Source organism: Xylocopa sonorina, chromosome 1, assembly GCF_050948175.1.
Source record: "Xylocopa sonorina isolate GNS202 chromosome 1, iyXylSono1_principal, whole genome shotgun sequence".
Taxonomy (NCBI): Eukaryota; Metazoa; Arthropoda; class Insecta; order Hymenoptera; family Apidae; genus Xylocopa; species Xylocopa sonorina.
This window is the reverse complement of record NC_135193.1, coordinates 14,172,929-14,192,064: the sequence shown is the minus strand read 5'-3', so window position 1 is coordinate 14,192,064 and position 19,136 is coordinate 14,172,929. Positions and strand designations below refer to the sequence as shown.

The 19,136-nt window shown below is 39.8% G+C and overlaps 3 protein-coding genes across 8 annotated transcripts in view; 2 read left to right on the top strand and 1 right to left on the bottom strand.

Annotated features, from left to right (window-relative positions):
* The window catches only part of Nd-b22 (NADH dehydrogenase (ubiquinone) B22 subunit), a 129,148-nt gene that overhangs the window by 58,762 nt on the left and 51,250 nt on the right, over window positions 1-19,136 (top strand). The gene's annotated exons all lie outside the window — the stretch shown is intronic.
* No66 (Bifunctional lysine-specific demethylase and histidyl-hydroxylase NO66) lies at window positions 1,563-4,916 on the top strand. Of its 2 annotated transcripts, XM_076909262.1 has the most exons (7): window positions 1,563-1,638; window positions 1,919-2,517; window positions 3,177-3,454; window positions 3,523-4,255; window positions 4,332-4,518; window positions 4,584-4,694; window positions 4,833-4,916. In XM_076909262.1, the coding sequence occupies exons 2-6, from the start codon at window positions 1,919-1,921 to the stop codon at window positions 4,653-4,655; spliced, it is 1,869 nt and encodes a 622-aa protein (XP_076765377.1). In that variant the 5' UTR covers window positions 1,563-1,638; the 3' UTR covers window positions 4,656-4,694; window positions 4,833-4,916. The 2 variants fall into 2 exon arrangements, with proteins under 2 accessions (XP_076765377.1, XP_076765376.1); XM_076909261.1 differs by having other exon boundaries at window positions 4,584-4,900.
* On the bottom strand, window positions 5,047-7,725 carry LOC143432579 (multiple coagulation factor deficiency protein 2 homolog). 5 transcript variants are annotated; one of them, XM_076909291.1, is made up of 6 exons: window positions 7,569-7,725; window positions 7,008-7,139; window positions 6,052-6,211; window positions 5,816-5,902; window positions 5,567-5,688; window positions 5,047-5,366 (listed from the first exon to the last, which is right to left on the bottom strand). In XM_076909291.1, exons 3-6 carry the CDS (start codon window positions 6,201-6,203, stop codon window positions 5,230-5,232), a joined length of 498 nt encoding a protein of 165 aa, XP_076765406.1. In that variant the 5' UTR covers window positions 6,204-6,211; window positions 7,008-7,139; window positions 7,569-7,725; the 3' UTR covers window positions 5,047-5,229. The 5 variants fall into 5 exon arrangements, with proteins under 5 accessions (XP_076765406.1, XP_076765401.1, XP_076765402.1 ...); XM_076909286.1 differs by lacking the exon at window positions 7,569-7,725 and adding an exon at window positions 6,316-6,597 and having other exon boundaries at window positions 7,008-7,141; XM_076909287.1 differs by lacking the exon at window positions 7,569-7,725 and adding an exon at window positions 6,357-6,597 and having other exon boundaries at window positions 7,008-7,141.

Here is a 19,136-nt window from a genome sequence, read left to right as displayed (position 1 = left end):
CATATAGTATAAATATATTTATAAATGTTTAAAAAGTAATCTTCAATATTAATAATATCAGCGTTGTGTACCGTGGGCGATTAAATTTCTTTTCCGACACATGTATGTTTAGTTTCCACATTGGTTGATTAAATCTCTTCATTCCATGTTGCGAATTAAATCATGTGGATTAGGATAAATTTTCCGTTTTTTTTTACCGTATACCTTTTATTTTTCCCATGGATATATTTTGTTGATACAAAAAGATTCAATGTTACGTCGTTTCGTCGTTTTATATTTGCATCGCTCTAATGTATGCGCAGAATTTAAGGCAACAAAGCACGAGAAAACCTCTATAATTCTAAATTCTATATGTCAATATGCAAGTAAAAGTATTTAAGATATTAAGAGTCGTGTAAAAATAATTACAGTTTTAATCGTCGACTTTAAAGCAGTGCTGCATTTGTGTTTTCGTTGCGGAGTTTTACAGTATCATCAATATTCTGTATAAAATTAAAATTTGTCAGTTAAGAATAGAGTATGTAATACATAAAGTGCACACACACGTATATACACATGAATGAAGATTAACTCTCAAACTCAAGTAAACAGATTTAACTGTACGATAAAACAAAACGTTTTCGTGCGGTGGTATACTCTTTCCTAAATTCAATGATACAATAAACTTTAATGTCTTCTGGGAGTAATCGTTTAATATGTTTCCTTTGTCTGAATACATCGTTAGTATAATTTAAATGCATAAATTATTTCAATTCATAAAATGTCCAGTATATCTTGGCACATTTTAAGATGATCGCAAGATACTTTCAGTCGTGAATGTTTATATCCGACACGACAAACGGATAATTTTAAATGTAAATACAACATTTGTCATAATTCTAAATTTTATCGCTATGTGGCGTCTTTTTCTTGCTTTACAAAACAATTCGTGACAATATATATACAAAGTGTTAAAACATTTCAAACCTAAACGGGTGCTCCTCTAGTTCCTAAAATTTGTATGGATATGTACTCAAAGTATTGCTAATTGCACATGTAAGGAAAGTGCATACTTATTTTCGCTTGGGTAGAACATTCGGTTCTATCGAGGGAATATAAACTTGATCTTTGTCAGGTTTAATTCCCGAAATAATTATTGCTAATAACAGTTTATTATTATTAAAGAGAAAAAGTAGGTAGGATAGGTTTAAAAGTCCATTATTTAAAGTTTAGAAAATAACAATTTTTAACGATTTAATCATTCAGTTCAAATGTATATTTAAAGTGTTACAATCAAAGGTAAAGAATTGTGATACGTATAATAAAATATTTAAAGAACTAACTTCATAGATGATCTTTAAAGACATTTAATCTCTGGACATTTTAGAAGCACTTTATACATTCTGAAAAAAAAAAAATTTTTTACTTTAACAGTTTTAAAGTATTTATATAATTGTGTTAGGAAACATTATCTAAATATTCACCTCGACGAATTTAATTGTACCTTCTTTGTTATGAAGATGTTATACTTTGAACGTCACCTTCAAATGAACGTTTACGTTTACTGCTTTTCAGTATGGCGTGGTATCAGAACCACGTGTTCTGACAGTGACGAATTCTGTTCAGAAATTTCACGAAAATACTAATAATAGCAATTTTGTAAGTTTAACCAGGTTACAATCATATAGTTTATTCAGTTTCCAAACAGTTCACGATAGCGTCAGGAAATAACATTTTGTTCTGTGTTCGTAATGGGAAAACATTAGTGTACATAACCTATTATTTGCCGGTTATATTGTTTACTCAAAATTGATAGATGATTATCGTATGATAACTTGAATTACTATGATTTAATATGGATAAAAATAATTTTTTTATGCTCCATCACTTATGATGTCACTTATTATTCTGTAAATACATTTGTTGTTACGTTTTTTAGATGCTTAAATATCGTGAACCGATATCCGCATTCACAGCGTATGCTATGAAACGTAAGAGTATAGAGCTATCGTCGAATTCGAAAAAATTAAAAAAGAAGCACACTTTATTCGAGGGAAAACCAGTTTCGCGGAATGGTGTGAAACTGAAAATGCAAGGGAAAGCAAAGCAAACGTGTAGGCGCAAAAGTGTTCAAGAAGTAAACAAAGTTTTTAAACATAAAATCCCAAAGGTAAACAAGAAGAATAATGTAATGTTTAGAAAAACTAATTCGCCAGTTGCTTCTAAGAAAAGTAAATCAGTGAAAAAACCAATACGTGAAGAAGAAGATAAGGACATAGTCTTAGCTTCTGGCGTTGAGAAAATAGAATCAAACAAAAAAGTGAAAGATTCCCTTCTAACGGTGAATGCAGGTGTTGCGAAGATGAAACATATCAAGACAAAGCTACAAAAACATATTAAAAGTAAGAAAAAAGTTGACCAAAAAGCTAACTGCGCAGAGTATAAAGTAATGGAAGAAAATCATGAGAATCCTTTAGAAACAAGTTCTTCAATGTTTGAGTGGTTAATACATCCCTTGAAACCAGAAGAGTTTTTTGAGTAAGTTTAAATGTCAGAGATTTTCCTATTCAAATTTCACAATATGTAGTATTTATTATTTATAAATAATATAAATATATGTTACACAGTGCAAGTGACATCACAGTGCTCTTACTGTGACAAAGTTGTGTTATCAGGATGTATATTTCAATAGTTTTATTGTAATTTCTTGTATATTTTAGTAGTTTTGTTGTAATTCATTTGATATTTCCCGCTTTACCGGTCAGGCAGAGAAAGATATATATGAAAGCTATAAGAAAGAGTGAGATAGATGCCGCGGATTATACTCTAGAACCCCTGACGCCATCTCTGTGAAAAGTGCTCAAACTGGTCGCTCAGCATTATCGACAGCGAAGTAAACTACTTAAAACTACTAGCGCCATCTCTGCGGAAAGAACTGAAACTATCAGCCCGATCTATTTCTGCACTTCTCCAGGTGATGGCGCTAGTGCTTCAGTAGTTTACTTCGCTGTCGATAATGCTGAGCGACCAGTTTGAGCACTTTTTACAGAGATGGCGCAAGGGGTTCGAGAGAAGGATTGGTAGCATCTGTCTCTCTCTTTCTTATAGCTTTCTTATATATCTTTCTTTCTCTTACCTCTAAAGCGGGAAATATCAAATAAATTACAATAAAACTATTGATATATTTCTTCTTTCAGACAGAATTGGGAAAAGGCACCTGTACATATCAAAAGGAATTTACCTAAGTACTATAAATTGCTTATGTCTACCTCACTGTTGGATAAAATATTAAGGGAATCTTATATTTCATTTACAAAAAATATCGACATCACGTCATATGAAAATGGTGTGAGGGAAACACATAATCCTGCCGGACGTGCAGTCCCAAGTGTTGTTTGGGATTATTATGTAAATGGATGTTCTGTTCGAATGTTGAATCCACAAACATATATACCAAAATTACATTCCTTAAATGGTAATTATTTTATGTGCACTGTAGTGTCTACAGTTTCGACATTACTGAACTATATTTATTATTTTCAGCCACACTGCAGGAATATTTTGGTTGTTTCGTTGGTGCAAATTCATACTTAACGCCCCCAAATAGTCAAGGTTTTGCGCCACATTACGACGACATCGAAGCCTTTATATTACAAGTTGAAGGTAAAAAGAGATGGAGATTGTACAAACCACGAAACGATTCTGAATACTTGCCAAGGTATTCTTCAATAAATTTCTCGGATTCTGAGATCGGTGAACCTATATTAGATGCAGTTGTGAACGCGGGGGATTTATTATATTTTCCGCGAGGAACGATTCACCAAGGTGAAACTATTGACGATACGCACAGCTTACATATTACATTGAGCGTTTATCAGAAAAATAGCTGGGGTGATTTCTTGGAGAAGTTACTTCCGAATGCATTGTCAAATGCAATAGATACAGATAGTGAATTTCGTAAAGGATTGCCGCTTGATTACTTAAAGTACTGCGGATACGCACATTTAGATATTCAGAGTAGCGCCAAAGATGAATTTAAGGAAAAGATAAAAGGCTTGTTCAGCAAATTAATAGATTACATTGACATAGACAAAGCTGCCGATTTAATGGCAAGAAATCATATCCACGACTTTTTACCACCCGTTCTTACCGAAAACGAACAGGAATGTTCTGCCGTTCAAGATGGAGAAAGAATGATCGCAAACGGAATTGTTGAAAATAGAGTAGAGATAGAACCTGACACAAAAATTCGATTGGTGAGGTCACATTGTATAAGGTATGATTAATAATTACTAAATACTAATATTATTTTAGAAACTATTATTTTAAAATTTAATATTTGTCATTTACAGATTGACTCAAGAGGATGAAACATTTAGGATGTATTATTCCACTGAAAATTCTAAGGAATACCACGAGTATGAGCCGCAATATTTAGAAGTTAGTGAAGAATTTGTACCTGCTATTCGACACATAATATCGCGGTATCCTGAATTTATACGCGTGGAAGATTTACCAGTTGATGGTGAAGAAAATAAAGTAAGTGGAACATATTGGAATTAATTTTACAATAACGATACAATGCAATTACTTTTATTCAATAGATACAGATAGCCAAGGATCTCTGGGAGAAATGCATTCTTGTGACGGATAATCCATTATGTGTATTGGAATAATGTATTTTTTAAGAAACTTGTGAGAAAAAGAATGCACAGGTATATCGAAACGCGGAGATTTCTTACGTATGAGTGATTATAATCACGATCCCACCATTTGCACACAAGAAGTATACGTTCATACGTTATGTATATAAACGCATGTCTATCATATAATTTTCGATTATTTCTCAACAGTTGAAATAAAAGTATTCTATGTTATCGACACGTTTCAGCAGTACGAATATAAATCGGATGAACCCGAAACAGTTTAATGGTCAAAGTACAACTTTTGTTGAACCATTATTACGCGCTTTACAAGGTTTAAGAAAATAGTAATGATATTCTAGAAACAGTTAGCATAGTTATCCTCGAACTTTAGGGGATATTTAGTATTATACAGTAATATGTCCGTAGATTAAAATTGCTTATATTAAAATTTACGGTTTTTATACATTTCAATAGAAGACTGGTTACAAACGAGTTGATAGAAACGAAATAAACAGTATCGTTTTGCGCGGTTTACATATAAATTTGTGTTACACAAAACTCTGCGGTACATTATTCTTATCACAATTCTGTACCGGATCATCCCTTATTTTTCAATATCTAGCTTGTTATTCCTTCTTGCTTGAGCGATATGATCCTTTTGTCTACCACGCACGTATTCGGTGTATTCAAGGTATCCATCCTGATCCAAATCATCTTCTATCAGTACTCTATCCACCAGTTCTGTACAGTAATAAACAATAATTAATTACTGTATTTGTAGAGATTGTAGAAAGGAAATATTAGACACAGTAAATCCTTATTCAATGCTCAAAATAATCTCACTAGCGACTTCTTTTTTGACGAAAGACTAAAGACCTGCTAGTGAGGTAGCAAAGAATTTGTATCAACCGCTGCTCCTTTCTGTGTTTTCATATGCATACCTATGATCCAAGGTAAATCATCTTCCTGCTCTTTAGGTTTCATGCTTTCGTGAAATGTATGTTGTAGCGCGTACAGAATTTCTAATCCGTCCAGCTTAGCATTATTGTCGATATCGTGAACTCTATGATTGGTACATTAATTACAGTTTTAATATTTCATTTATCCCATTATACTAATCATTTTCATACATATTTTTAAAGACGATTAATCCACTTATAGTAAGCCGTTCGTTAGTTTTATAGACGTACTTAAAGTAATGGAATTCGATTTCCTGTTCAGTCATGTTTGAAAAGTCCAAGTGCTCCGCCATTGATCCTATGTCTTCTTTTAAATGGCTGAAAGTTTACACCAACATCTTAAATTCCAATCGAAGAAGTTTGGAGATCATAAAAATATGAATATTCCGGCTCAACTTATACAACGAAAGAAACACATACTCAAATGAAAGAACAATACTCGGTTAATGAGTTAAGTGTTAACTAACGTAGTATCCTGTAACAGTTGCGCGTCTTGCGTTATCTTAACGTCCTTTTGCGGGGCATAATGATGATGAGAAGCAGCGCTTCGTGGATGATGCGGCCCACGAAAACCATCAGAAGCTCCAACGCATAAAACGATTACAATTGTAGTTATCATTTGTTCGTCTGAAATCAGTAACGCAGAATAGCAGTGTTTAACTAATATTTACGTGTATAAAAATCAGTTGCGTTGATTTAACAGAAAAAAAATACGGAAACCGGCAACTGACACTGCACGATACTTCTTTAGAACGCTCGATAACAATAGGACCTGCTGAGACACGCCTGATCGTCTATGTTGCCGAGCATTGCCCACTGCCACTTGTAGGGATTGAACACCCCTTGGCTAGCGACAGATGGACGGTAGAGGGGGTCCTAGTAATTATTATGCGATTACCCACAAGCCCATTGATTTAGATTGGACCCCGGGGGGGCACAACGCACGATGCTCCGGGCCCGTCTTCAAATTTGCTACACATCACTCGTCAGGAACTTTGCGATCGCTCAAACCTCTATGAAACATGTCCATTGGAACTCTATGGCTCTTTCTCTTTTTATAATCTAGATTCTCTTCTTGAAAAACACGAAGGTGTACCAAAAAGAAGTAAACAGTGTCTCAACGCGAACAAAGTTTTAACATTTATATGAATAATAGCATCACGGTAATAGTCGGTTAAAACTGATACGTTAACGCATTGGAGAACAGAAGGTTTAGAACTGATCTTGGGCATCGTCATAGATATTTTCGAAAGTGTTCGTACAATTGCAAGAGCAAATAAAATAAAGTGTCACTTGTAGTCATGTTTGTTTCCCAAATCGAACACTCGAAGTTACATGGAGAACAAACGAGGATAGGTGTTAAAAGACACGCGAGGCTGACAGGCATCCAGGGTACTTAGGAATCAATTTTATATAGGCTTACGGTGGTAGAGTGAAAATGCATATGTTGAGGGGGGCCTCAAGGGGCTTTCGATGCAAGTGGACCCCCCCTGGGTACGCACCCCAGTTGGAACAGAACACCCTCGATTCCCTCTCCTCGCTTTGGTGTCGAAATCTATAAATAATTTATATCATTTGGTCCATTCACCGAAAGAGCCCATATGTACCTGTGTCGCCTTACAGGGGACTTGTGACCGCTCCAGATTTTTTTTTTTTGACAGAACATCGTTCGAATCAAGAATTTCGGATAAATGTTTTCTCTCAAACGTTCTCCTCTCTTCACTCGACCATTAATCGACTATAATAATAATAACTCGATTATAAATTTTTTTAAATAGCCCGCCTTCTGTTTCTCGAGATTCGATGTCCGCGACTACCGAGACGCGATCTCGAATCGAGGAAGTTGAAACCCACCCCCTGTTTTGGCTCGGATTAGGTTATTCTAACCTAACCTTAAATCGAGACGAGGCAGGGTAAACTTGCTGTTCAACTTGAATCTTATGATACGCGCGATCGTATTGATAAGTGGAAATGATTTGTTTACCTGGATTCAACGGGGATGTTCGGTTTGTTACAGATCTGCGAAGATGCGTCGAATTTACTTTCGATTTTTCCCGGTCGATCCTTTCGACGGTATTTTGAACGGGGTTCCTTCTTCTTCCGTTAAGCGCGTGACATTTATCGACGTTCTTTATGGAGTTTGCGTATTCCAGGAGTTGCTCGTCGCCGGTCTTCTTTAGAGCGGGCCATTTTGTTTTTGAATTTTACAGGTCGATCAAAGATCTCTTGCAGACAATCATTTACGTGTTTATATGCGTGAGGTAGAGAATTATATTCAAATATTTGAATATATTGTATTTGAATAGGTATGTTCGAAAGAAATGTATTTAAAATTACGCGTAAACATTTTCATTTTCTTTGCAAAAATTACATTTCGATAAGACGAAGGAATTAATTTGGACATAAACTAAAATAAAAAATTATTTAGAAAACTCGTTATACTTTCGCCTCGTAGTTTGCGCACTATACTCTTCCTCTTTTTCTCTCTCTTTCTACAGAAACTAAAATAAAAATTCTGACAAAATAATGCCGAAAAATTCAATATATATTTTGTTACTGCGTTAGATGCACTTTACTATATAAATTGCATTATGTTATGGTTTTCTAATAACGGTTCATTTTTTCCTAGAATCATAGGACGCGTCAAAGTTCATCAATTTTTTTTAAATCGATCAGAAACGAACGTGTAGCTTTTCTTATTCGTTTTTCCGCTGTCCAATGATTCCATTACACACCCAATAATAAAGTAAATTGTCACGCTGTTTATTCTCGTTCAGAGTATTAAAGTTGTTAGAAGTTTACTCAAATTATGATGCAACGTGCAATTGAATGCAAAAAAAGTGCAAATTGGCAGATGGAATAAACGACGTTGGCTCCTGATCGATGAAATCGAAGTACGTTTTGTTCAACAGCTGTTTAGTTCCACTTGGGCTAACCGACGATCCATTACTGTTTAATTTCGTTAATTAAAATTCAACGTGGCAATGGGATCGCTTTGATAAACTCAAGGACGAGTTCATGGGGTACTTTATGTAGATCTCGACTCGTTTCTCGTTCCAGATTTCGAGATGTTGAAATAAATCTTGGACAGATGAGAAAAACGAGGACTTCGCTTTGTCAAGTTTCATTGTATGCAACATTGCGTGCAAACAGGCGCTACAACAATGGATTCACGTCTGAAACGTTAAAGATCTAGAAGAATTCGCCTCGTAGGCTGCCAGGAAGAAACGCTCGCCTCTATTATATTTAGAGAATTGAATCAATTGAATATAATTTACGTAGAAATTCGTACGCGCAGAGCCGCGCACCGAGCCGCCGACAACGCGGACAAAATCAGAGCGTTGATTTTTTGCGAATTAACAAAATCGTGTAAAAGTTCCAAGGACAAAGAGACAATTATCAGGGGCGGGAGAGAAACAAAAAGCGGACTGTATAAACATACGGATGTGTGCGTGGCGCGCGTGCACGTAGTCGGACGGGAATCGAGGAGGATAAAAGTGTGCGCGTGTTTGCGCCGGCGCGCGCGAAACCGAGCTAGGAAAGAGCGAGCGAGGACAGCCGGAAAAAGGGGGTTGAAGATGAATGGGGAACAGGGAGCCGCTGGGATAGAGGCGCGAGACGGAAAAGCGAAAACGGGACTTGCTCGAAGAAAAAGGAGGAGAAGGGAACGGACGGAGAAACGGGGAGAGCGGAGAACGGAGAAACCGGGACGAACGCAGGGAGGACGGGGGGGTGGGGGTTGGGAAAAGTGCGCGAGAAACAGGGACAGAGGGGGAAAACGGAAAATTGGACAGTATGCGTGCGAGGATCAAAGTAAAAAAAGAGAAACGGGAAGAAGGGTGTGTGGAGGGGGTTGAGCGAAGTAAAGTGGGCTGAGGTACGAGAATAAAAAGGAGTAGAAAGGAAAGAGGGATGTTCGCGGATCGGGAAAAGAGAACAAAGCGGAGCGGATGGTACATGCACGGAGAGAAAACCAGGAGAGAGAACGAGAGTGGGACTCGGCGAGAAGAACGAGGTGGAGAGGGTGCGTGCACGCGTGTGTGGGTGATGGAGGGGGTCGGGATAGAGGGAGACGGACGAAGAGAAGAGAGAGCTCGGCGAGGGAGAGAGAAACAGGGTACACGGATGGGTCTCTCTGGTTGCCATGACGACCACCGTCGCCTAAAGCTATGCTTTTATTGATTCCAAGCCGCAAACAATGTACAGGAGTGGATGTTTCGCTCTGTTCTCTCTCTATCCGTCTGGATAGTGAGGTATTAACGTGCCCCGAAATACCGATACCCATGGGCACGTGCCCCAGAAAAGCAGGGTCACGCGAAGTGCCCTTCGATTAATTTCCAGAGAAGAGGAACCGTTGCACCTTGCCTTTCTGCTACATCTATACGCTATATCTGCGCTTTAAGCTTTAACCTTTAAACGCGTATAAGCCGTTCAATTCGCGATCGGAAGCTCGAGTCGAGGGCGCATCTCGAGAACGAAACGCGATCGTATGGAATCGCACGGTGGGATTCTGTGTAACACGAGAAAGAAAAGAAGAGAGAGAAATAAGGAAACGCTACTCGTTACGAGTAATTAACGCGACAGCGCGATACCATTAGAGGGATGATAGCTCTGCGAAACGAAAACTGGCAATTCGTCGTAGGACTTGTTGTTTGCCAAGGGTTGTACAAGGGTACACCGAAGTACCGAATCTTTTCTTTTCAGCACGCAACCATCTATTCAAAATCGAATCAATAACAATGAGCGGAACTACTGATGCGAACGTCGGATCGCGATTGAGTTTTCTACCCGATTACAACGAACGGGACCTCCTATCGTGATATCCAGACGAACGGTGTACAGCGTCCAGGGAACGCGTATGGCAAAAGTCTGCTGACATTTTTTTCAACTCGTCAGACACTGTCATTTCTATTTTTTTTACTGAAATTCGATCGTCAAGTACCGATGCGTTTACGAAGTAATTATGGTAAACAATGTTACGATATTAGTTATGTTCATCATTTTACTATGGTAATACCTTTTAAATATAATCATTGGATATTAACGATAAAACAGATAAAAAGGTTCGTTTTATAGGTACGTAGCTTTCTTGCGGCTATAAAATTTGTACAGAAAAGATTCTACGTGACGAAGTAAATTGATTCGCTTGAAATAATTTCATTTATTATTTTTTCTGTATCGATAATTGACATAAATTTCATTAATCAGCTAGAATTTTGTACGCGACACAATGATAAATAGGAATATTTTTCCACTGATTTATTAAACATTTAGGGACACGTGGCAGCGTTCGATGACACACGATCTACTTGTAAGTAGATAGAGTCAGTTCTAATCGGACGACCGCGCCACGCGGTCGTGTAGCCAGCCAAATAAAACGAAAATCATTGCTGGCCTTTATATTTTATCAAATTTATCCGATAAATTGATCATTTAGCAACGAGTTTGCGATTCTACCTCGTATCGCTACCAGACTGCACGAATATCGTTTATCTACTTTTTGCTCTCTATTAAATTAAGAACGAATTTGTTATCGGTCTCGCCGGCATTGCACACTTTTTTCAGCCGGTTTTTCTCGTACACGTGTATCCTGATTACGTTCCTCGTAAGATACTCCAGCCTTATTTTTAACTGCAAAATATATTGGAAGATTTATACGAAATTATCGCGACAAATGCATCTCTTCGTTGTTAGCTTTTAAAATGGAATTTCTTAGCGCGCTGAAAATATTTCCAGTGCATTCTTCGATGTCATTTCAATTTTTTTCTTTTAAATACTTAACAATAGAGTCGGAAATGGAATTGTTTCGATAAATACGTTGTATCTATATAATATCAACGAAGCGATATTTGAATATAAATATAAATGGAAATGTAGAATCATCCGGTAAAAGAGGTTGAACGCATTATTGACGTATACCTGGGTCGTGACTAATAATTTTCCAATAAATTTTGCTGCTGTTATAATCGCATCTGCCGTTATTAAAATTTCACGTTACTCTTTCGCGCAAACGTTTCCGAATTTTTCTCTCTCTCTCTCTTTATTTTTTTTTTTTTTTAAACGAACTACCCTCGGCAACACGCGCGATAATTCGACGTTTACATTGTAAATAAATGTCCCGTCTAATTTTCATGCTTCCCCGCTATTGCGTTTTCGTATCTTCCAATTGTTCAATTTCGTCGTATCGATTAATTTACCGACGCGAATCTAATTACCGTGGAAATCTCTCTTGCGCGTTTCGACGATAAAACGTATCGGTGGATGGCGGCCTCTTACGTCCACGGTGAATTATTTTTCACCGGTGTTGAAAACATCCGGCGCGAGAACTTACGGATGAAGTTTTCATGTTTCTCCATAACTTTCCAGATTACTTCCGCGGATGATTTGGAAGTCGCTCGGAACGTGTTTTCTAGTTTGAACGTAACATCGTTTGCAGCTTAATTAAATGTCAGGACGAAGTTAATTAAAGATTTAAAAAGTCGTTCGGGAGGTATCCATCCCGCTGACTATATAAATATCGAATTACTCTTCAACTTCTAACGGTCTGCCATTTTACGCTCTATTACGCGTCGGCGGTTTGTTCCATTCTTTGCGTGACGGCATTCAAACTGCTGGTTACCTTAGAGCTTCGTCTAAAACCTAGGTAAGATCGTATTCTCTCGTTTAATTTCGATCACGTGTGTATGGGTAATTTAATTATTGATCCGTTTCATTATGTTTGCAGATATTTTCGTCTACCATTTGCGTCTACGTGCAAGAACTGTCCAAAACGAGCGGATATCCTCGGAAAACGAATATTAAATTCGTTCAGACGAAGGACATAACAGATAAAACATCTGTGGACACAAGATTAATTCCATGGATATCACCGAAATGTTTGCTACGTGCAAAAGAAGAATTCCTGGACCGATACCGTAACTAGCTTATAAAATCTGTACAATTTTCTATAAGTTTTAATTTATTTATAACAATTAGCTTGTAAGACCCTCTGTACCTTCTTCTGTACATTCTGTACCTTGTAAATAGCTTAATAGTTTCAATAAACGTGCAGTGAATATTAATTAATTGTTTGATTAATCAACAACCTGTTCAATGATCCTAGAACTACCCATTCCAATCCTTAAACGAGAGGAAACTCTCAAAAAAAAGTCCTGTTCACGATAAAATTCTTGGAAATGACGTCATTTTCCAGGAAGTGGTACTATTCGGATACCTCCTCACATGTTATGTTCTCCTGATACAAAGTCGAAAATTAGGGTTTTCGATCGAAAAATTGGAAATGTATCAGGTGAACATGACGTCATAGGAGGTATGCTTGACACTTCTAGGAAAATGACGTCACTTCTAAGAATCGCCGAAATTCCTGGAATTCTCGATGACGTCATTTCCTGGAAATGGCACTATTCGGATACCTCCTATGACGTCATGTTCTCCTGATACATTGCCGATTTATCGAATAAAATCTTGAAAATTCGACTTTGTATCAGGAGAACATGACGTCATAGGAGGTATCCGAATGGTGCCAGTTCTTGGAAATGACGTCATCGAGAATTCCAGGAATTTCGGCGTTTCTTGGAAGTGACGTCATTTTCCTAGAAGTGGCAAGCATACCTCCTATGACGTCATGTTCTCCTGATACAAAGTCGGATTTTCAAGATTTTGTTCGAAAAATCGGCAATGTATCAGGAGAACATGACGTCATAGGAGGTATCCGAAAAGTGCCACTTCCGGGAAATGACGTCATTGAGAATTCCAGGAATTGCCGATACCTCCTATGACGTCATGTTCTCCTGATACATTTCCAATTTTTTGATGGAAAACCCTAATTTTCGACTTTGTATCAGGAGAACATAACATGTGAGGAGGTATCCGAATAGTTCCACTTCCTGGAAAATGACATCATTTCCGGGAATTACCGTAATTTTAAAAATTCCGCTATTTATCTTATCCTAATTCGTGATAATGACGAGGAAAAGGGATAGGTGGTGGATTGAGTTAATGGTGAATAATAAGAATTATGATATTCTTTTTAAATAGTGAATTTATTTAATCAAATCAATGAAATATACAATAAATTATAAGTAAATTGTATTTTACAATAGTAGATAATACTTATAATACAATATCTGATGTATCCTATCTTACAATTAAGTATACTAAGTTGTATTATACTGGAAATTATAATAATTTGCTTAAAACTAATGCTTCCTAATAAATAATATAATAAATTATTCCGTGTTTTCCTCTTTTCTTCCCTTCTCCTTAAATGAACCTAATAGTACCGAAGAAATTGTATCTTCGATGATCCTTCAAAGTCCTTCTTCTATCCTTTCCTCTTCGGAAGCTGTAACAGAAAGAAGAACCGATTAGCTAATCAGCGTAATTAAAAGGCATTCGTTATACCAGGTATTTTAGCAGAAAGCTTCAGAAAGCGATAAAACACTACTCCAATTATTCTGAGACGAATCGGTAACACTAAGAATGCAATTAGAACGTTGAGGTGGCTCCAAAAGCCCTCGAGCCACGCGATGCAAAAATGCATTCGGTCGTTGGTCCCCATCCTGCATCTCGTTTCCGCTTCGAGCACGTTGCTTTCGCCTCGTTTTCAATTTCTGCTACGAACTTTCTTCGAGAAGAAGAACCAAACACGAATCGTACAACACCGCGCGATTGAAATTAATCAACGCCTGGACCTTACCTCTTGACCCATCGTCGACAGTTCTGGAACGAACAAAGCTCACGATGCGACGATGTTTTTCGCTCGGCGGAAATCAGGTCGCGCGCATTTTATAAAAGTATTTCGACAGTCAGCGACGGTACGTATGTACATATATATATATATGTATACATTTTTTTTTTCGTCATTCCGCGGCAGCCGCTCGATTGAGGCGTGTCGCATTCTGACGCATGAAAATGGCCCAAAGGGATGCGCCAGCCATGATCGATGCTCCATCCGATCGGAGACTACCGAAACTGCCCGTCAAATAATATATTCATAGCTTCCGGATGGTTGAACGCGACTCTCGAAATCCCCCGCCCCCGTAGCCGCCGCCGCCGCGCGTTTCCCCGCCATCCCCGTCAGCCGCAACGGTCCTCCATTCCGCGTATCACCCTGCTCCGCATCCGCACGCAAATCGACTGTCGAATAATTATCGAAAATACACGGCTGAACAGCTTACTTTTCTCTTTTCCCTATTCCTCCCTTTCGCCCCTCTCAACCGTTCCTCTCGCCGCCGTCCGTTTGATACCGCGCAAATTAAAACGAGTACCACCCGACTACGAACGAGAAAAGAAACGAATCGGACGGACGCTCGAATTAATACAGTCGATCGAACCAAGGAATAAAGCGATATCAAGACTTTCGAAGTTTCGAAATTACGCGGCACTCGACGATCGCGTACCACTCTACGGACTTTCATATTTATGCTGATCAATGCTTCTAATCGTTGCTTTGCTCGAAATCTCTAGGCATTTATCGTTTCTATGTGTACGCGATTTAAACCTCACGCTGTACGACGAGCAAAAAGTTGCAGTCGTTGGAGAGAGCCGTGGTGGATTCTATAAAGCTCGATCCTCATTTTTTCCCTTTCTCCTTCGACTCGATCCGCGGGTCACTCCTCCACCCGGCTCGCAGCGTCGAGGTAAGTGCAAAATTGTTTTAAAAACATTTTCTTAACCGCGTTACCCCTTGAAAGCTGACCTCGTCCACCTTGCGTGCGTGCGTGAAAAGAGGGATGCGTGCCGCCGGAAAGAATTGGTAATGCCGCATCGCGGTTTTTCGACTTGCCGCGGTACCTTCGCACCACCCTCGGCCTTTTTTCATCCCTTCGCGAACGCCAACCACCCGTCGCTCTGTGTACCTTTTGCGGAAACCGCCGTGTCTCGAGATAATCTGTCGAAGGACGACCACCAATCATCGGGAAAATCCACCAGGACGACGTTTACGCTCAACCAGTTTGGGGAACAGTAAACACCTGCGATATTAATTTCCCCGTGGTTCAATCTTGCATCGTCTCGAGATATTAGAACTCATTCTTCGGGACTACAGCTAACGTTTAAAACGCAAGTGAACGTTTTGCAGATATCAGAAACTGGTTCTACGCGTTGCCATCTTGAATCGTTCGTCGAAGTGTTAGCAAGCAAAATTCTATTCCATTCAAGTTATGAAACATCGAAGCGAATGTAGCTCTCTTTTCCAATCTCTGTTTCTCTCTCATCCTGTCGACATAACGAGACGCTATTATTCTTTTTCGTTCGCGATTCCGCAATTGCTTTCGAAACGAAACGTACTTTCCACGTCCTCCGTATCGATCGATTTTTGTTTCCGCGCTGCGTTACATTTTGCGAAAATATAAGGACAAAAGAAATGGAGAGACAGAGAGAGAGAGAGAGAGAGAGTCGACCAATTGAAGCAACTTTTTTTGCTAAACAACAAACCGATTTCGATGCCCTTCCACGCAGCTTTATATTTTACAGCAGTTGCCAATGTACGTCTTTTACACACCTTTTCCATTCCACGTACTTTTAAACCATCCTCTCTGCCCCGCGCTGCCCCTACCATCCCCGATGCTTTTTACGTCGGCGCTTTTCTCTTATTTTGAACCTCTCGGTTGCTTCGGCCAAGAGTTTCCAGTCAGCGTTACGTAGAAAACGTTGAACTTGTTCGAGAGCTTTTTTCTCGAAAAACCGGCGGAGTGGAGGAGACGAGAGAGAGGAGGCCATGGAAGGAAAATGTCAAACAAATTTATCGCGTCCCCGAGACGCTAAACTGTAAAAAGCATTTCTTGCTTCTTTTATACGCCGACGTTCTACCCGTGGTATCAAAGAATAATTTAATGGTAAACATGCAATTACATTAAAAGCACGTCAAAAAACGACCGACGATATTGATTACAGTTAATTGGTTCGCGTATTCTCGTCGCGATATTAGAATACGATTCGTACGTAATACAATACGCACGCCTTATTCGCGACAAAGTAAATTCGTCCCAACTATTTTTGTCAGATATTTTTCCGTCCCACCCTTGGACATTGTTTGACAATTGGCCGCGAGTGGATGGCGACTGCCACGAGGTCTATGGTTTTTACGATCAAATTTTGTTTTCCGGCTCCTCTTTTATAGTATGACCGTATTCAATCCTTTTTTTCAGCTGTAACAACAGTTGTAATGTAATAAAAAAATTCGACTAACTTTCATTCGATATCGCGGCAATTGCGGTAACAGGAGCAATGACATTATAAAAGCGTATTTAATATCTTTTTTATATTTATCGCCAGTGGGAATATTAAAAATTACGTTCGACATGAATCTAACGTAGAAACGAGACGAAACAAGATAGCGATCTGTGATAAAATGTTAAATAATTTTTCTATCAAACTGGTACCCACGATCGTTAATGAAGTAACGAATATGTTGTACGAAAACAAAGTTTTTCGCGTATGTTTCCTCGTGCATACGTTTTACAACCATTAGTTGGCACCAGTTTCATCCGCAAGGTCGATCAAAATATCTTCATCGAATACTTAATTACTTTGATATCGCTATCTTGTAGATGGCTTGCTCTAACAGCCATGTACATTATATACAAGGAAGACTTATGATGGGGCTCCAATTTGCCGCGGGGCGCCGTCAGGCTGCGTTTAACAACTTTTTAATGGAGGCTTGGCGACCATCACCCCGCCGCCAACGTTGAAACATTAATTCTAACGGGTGTCGTCTTAAAAATACCTTCCTTTTACACGCATTTTTTTAAATCACGAAAATTCCTCTATTTACCACTCTAACACCTGCAATACTATTCGCGATCATTATTTTACTCCCTGTTCTATTTTCAAACCAATTAAAATACTAACTAAATATCGAACAAAATCGCGACACACTGATTTACTCTCAGCACAACGATTTTCTCATATTTTCTTTATTTCGATCGCCCGTGTGCAGTCGCGTACTTAGATTCCCGTCGATCGGGTAACAGAAAGTCCAACTCGACGCCGATCGAGCGTGTTTCTCTCGCCTCGGCAGAGAGACCATCCGTCCGCATTTACAAGCCTAGGAATCATAGCTGTCCACGGTTCACCGCGTCGAACGAACCGATCGATTTTTCGCGTACGCACGCACGCACGGTGGTGCACAGACACGCGGAGGCACATATTCGGGCCGAGCCATTGCTCGAAGCCCTCGCAGAGTCAACCCCGTGCCGGAGCCACCCCCGCGCATCCACGACAATTCTCCAACCCCTGATAAGCGTCCACCTTCCATTCTGCCGCGTCCCCATCGAGCCACCCCTGTGCCATCCAGCAAATCCAGAGCTGGATGCCGGAGTTCGGGTACCCTGGCCCTCTTATTCCCCGTTTCCTTCCTGCCACGGCGTCTTCACCATACCGGCTACTATCCAACCGACTAACTCGATAGAAACGGCGAGCAACAAAATTCTATTTTCCAACGATACGTATCCCGACGTGCGCGACGTACACGGGGGCAATAGCAGAACAGGATTTAAACGTGGTTTTAAATGATAGCCGAATAAAATTATACCCGCCGCGCGATACATGTCGCGTAACGGCACCGGACAAATTCACTTACGCCGCTGCGCGTTACGTTTTATTATACGCTTGTAAAATAGTTGCGAATATAATCAGCTGCAAACGAGGTTAAAGCATTCCTGCCGCTGTTTCACAATGGCCCGATCGGCAGGGGTGGGTTTAAGTGTGGAGATTTCGCGACGGCACAATGCATGTAACGCATAATTATTACCCGTCTGTTTACGGTACTTTTGTGGGAATAGCACGTGGCCATTCGCGTTGGCAATGCGCGGAGCCTCGTACCTTCGTGGCGACGATATAAGTGGATTAAGCCACATAGAAGGATCGTGATCAGACGAGCCGCGAAGTTACGCACTCGTTAGGCCGTCTATTTTTCCTACGTGCGCCTACAGCGCGCGACATTGTTTAAAACGGACCGGAACGAAGGTAGACGCCGGGAATGGTCGCGATGTAAAAACGATCCGTGGAAGATTTACGTATAATCGAGGACCGTGTAGAGGTTGTAACGGATTCGGATATGATTTTCCTGGTAAAAAGTTAAGGAAATCATTTTCAAGCCTGTCCCATATATATAGATCGAGCCAGGAGCTCGTTCCTCTTCCCTTCTCGCTTTCTCGGTTCGCCGTATCGTTCTGCGCCCCTCTAGCTCCTGGTCCAACCTTTCTAGCCGCCTCCTCCGCGTCCGCCCTCCGGCCCGCGTTCTCCACCTAACCTAGCGCAGCATCCGCGTTCTGGAGCTGCTCTCGCAGCTCTCGTAATCGCATTTGACGTCGCTACGTTTTTGTTTCAGAGCTGTACGTGACGCTTCCGCCCATGAGGGCTCTTGGCAAAACACGCAAGCAAGGAAAAAAGAAAACGGGAACGACGAGGGTTGGGGTGGCTGGGTGGGTGGTTGGAGGTTTAAGAGAGAAAGGGGAGGAGGAGAGAACCGAAGGCGGAGGAAAGAAAACCAGGGGCAGGAACCGTTCGAGATTGAGAGATCGAACCGGAGAGGGCTCCCACGGTGTCG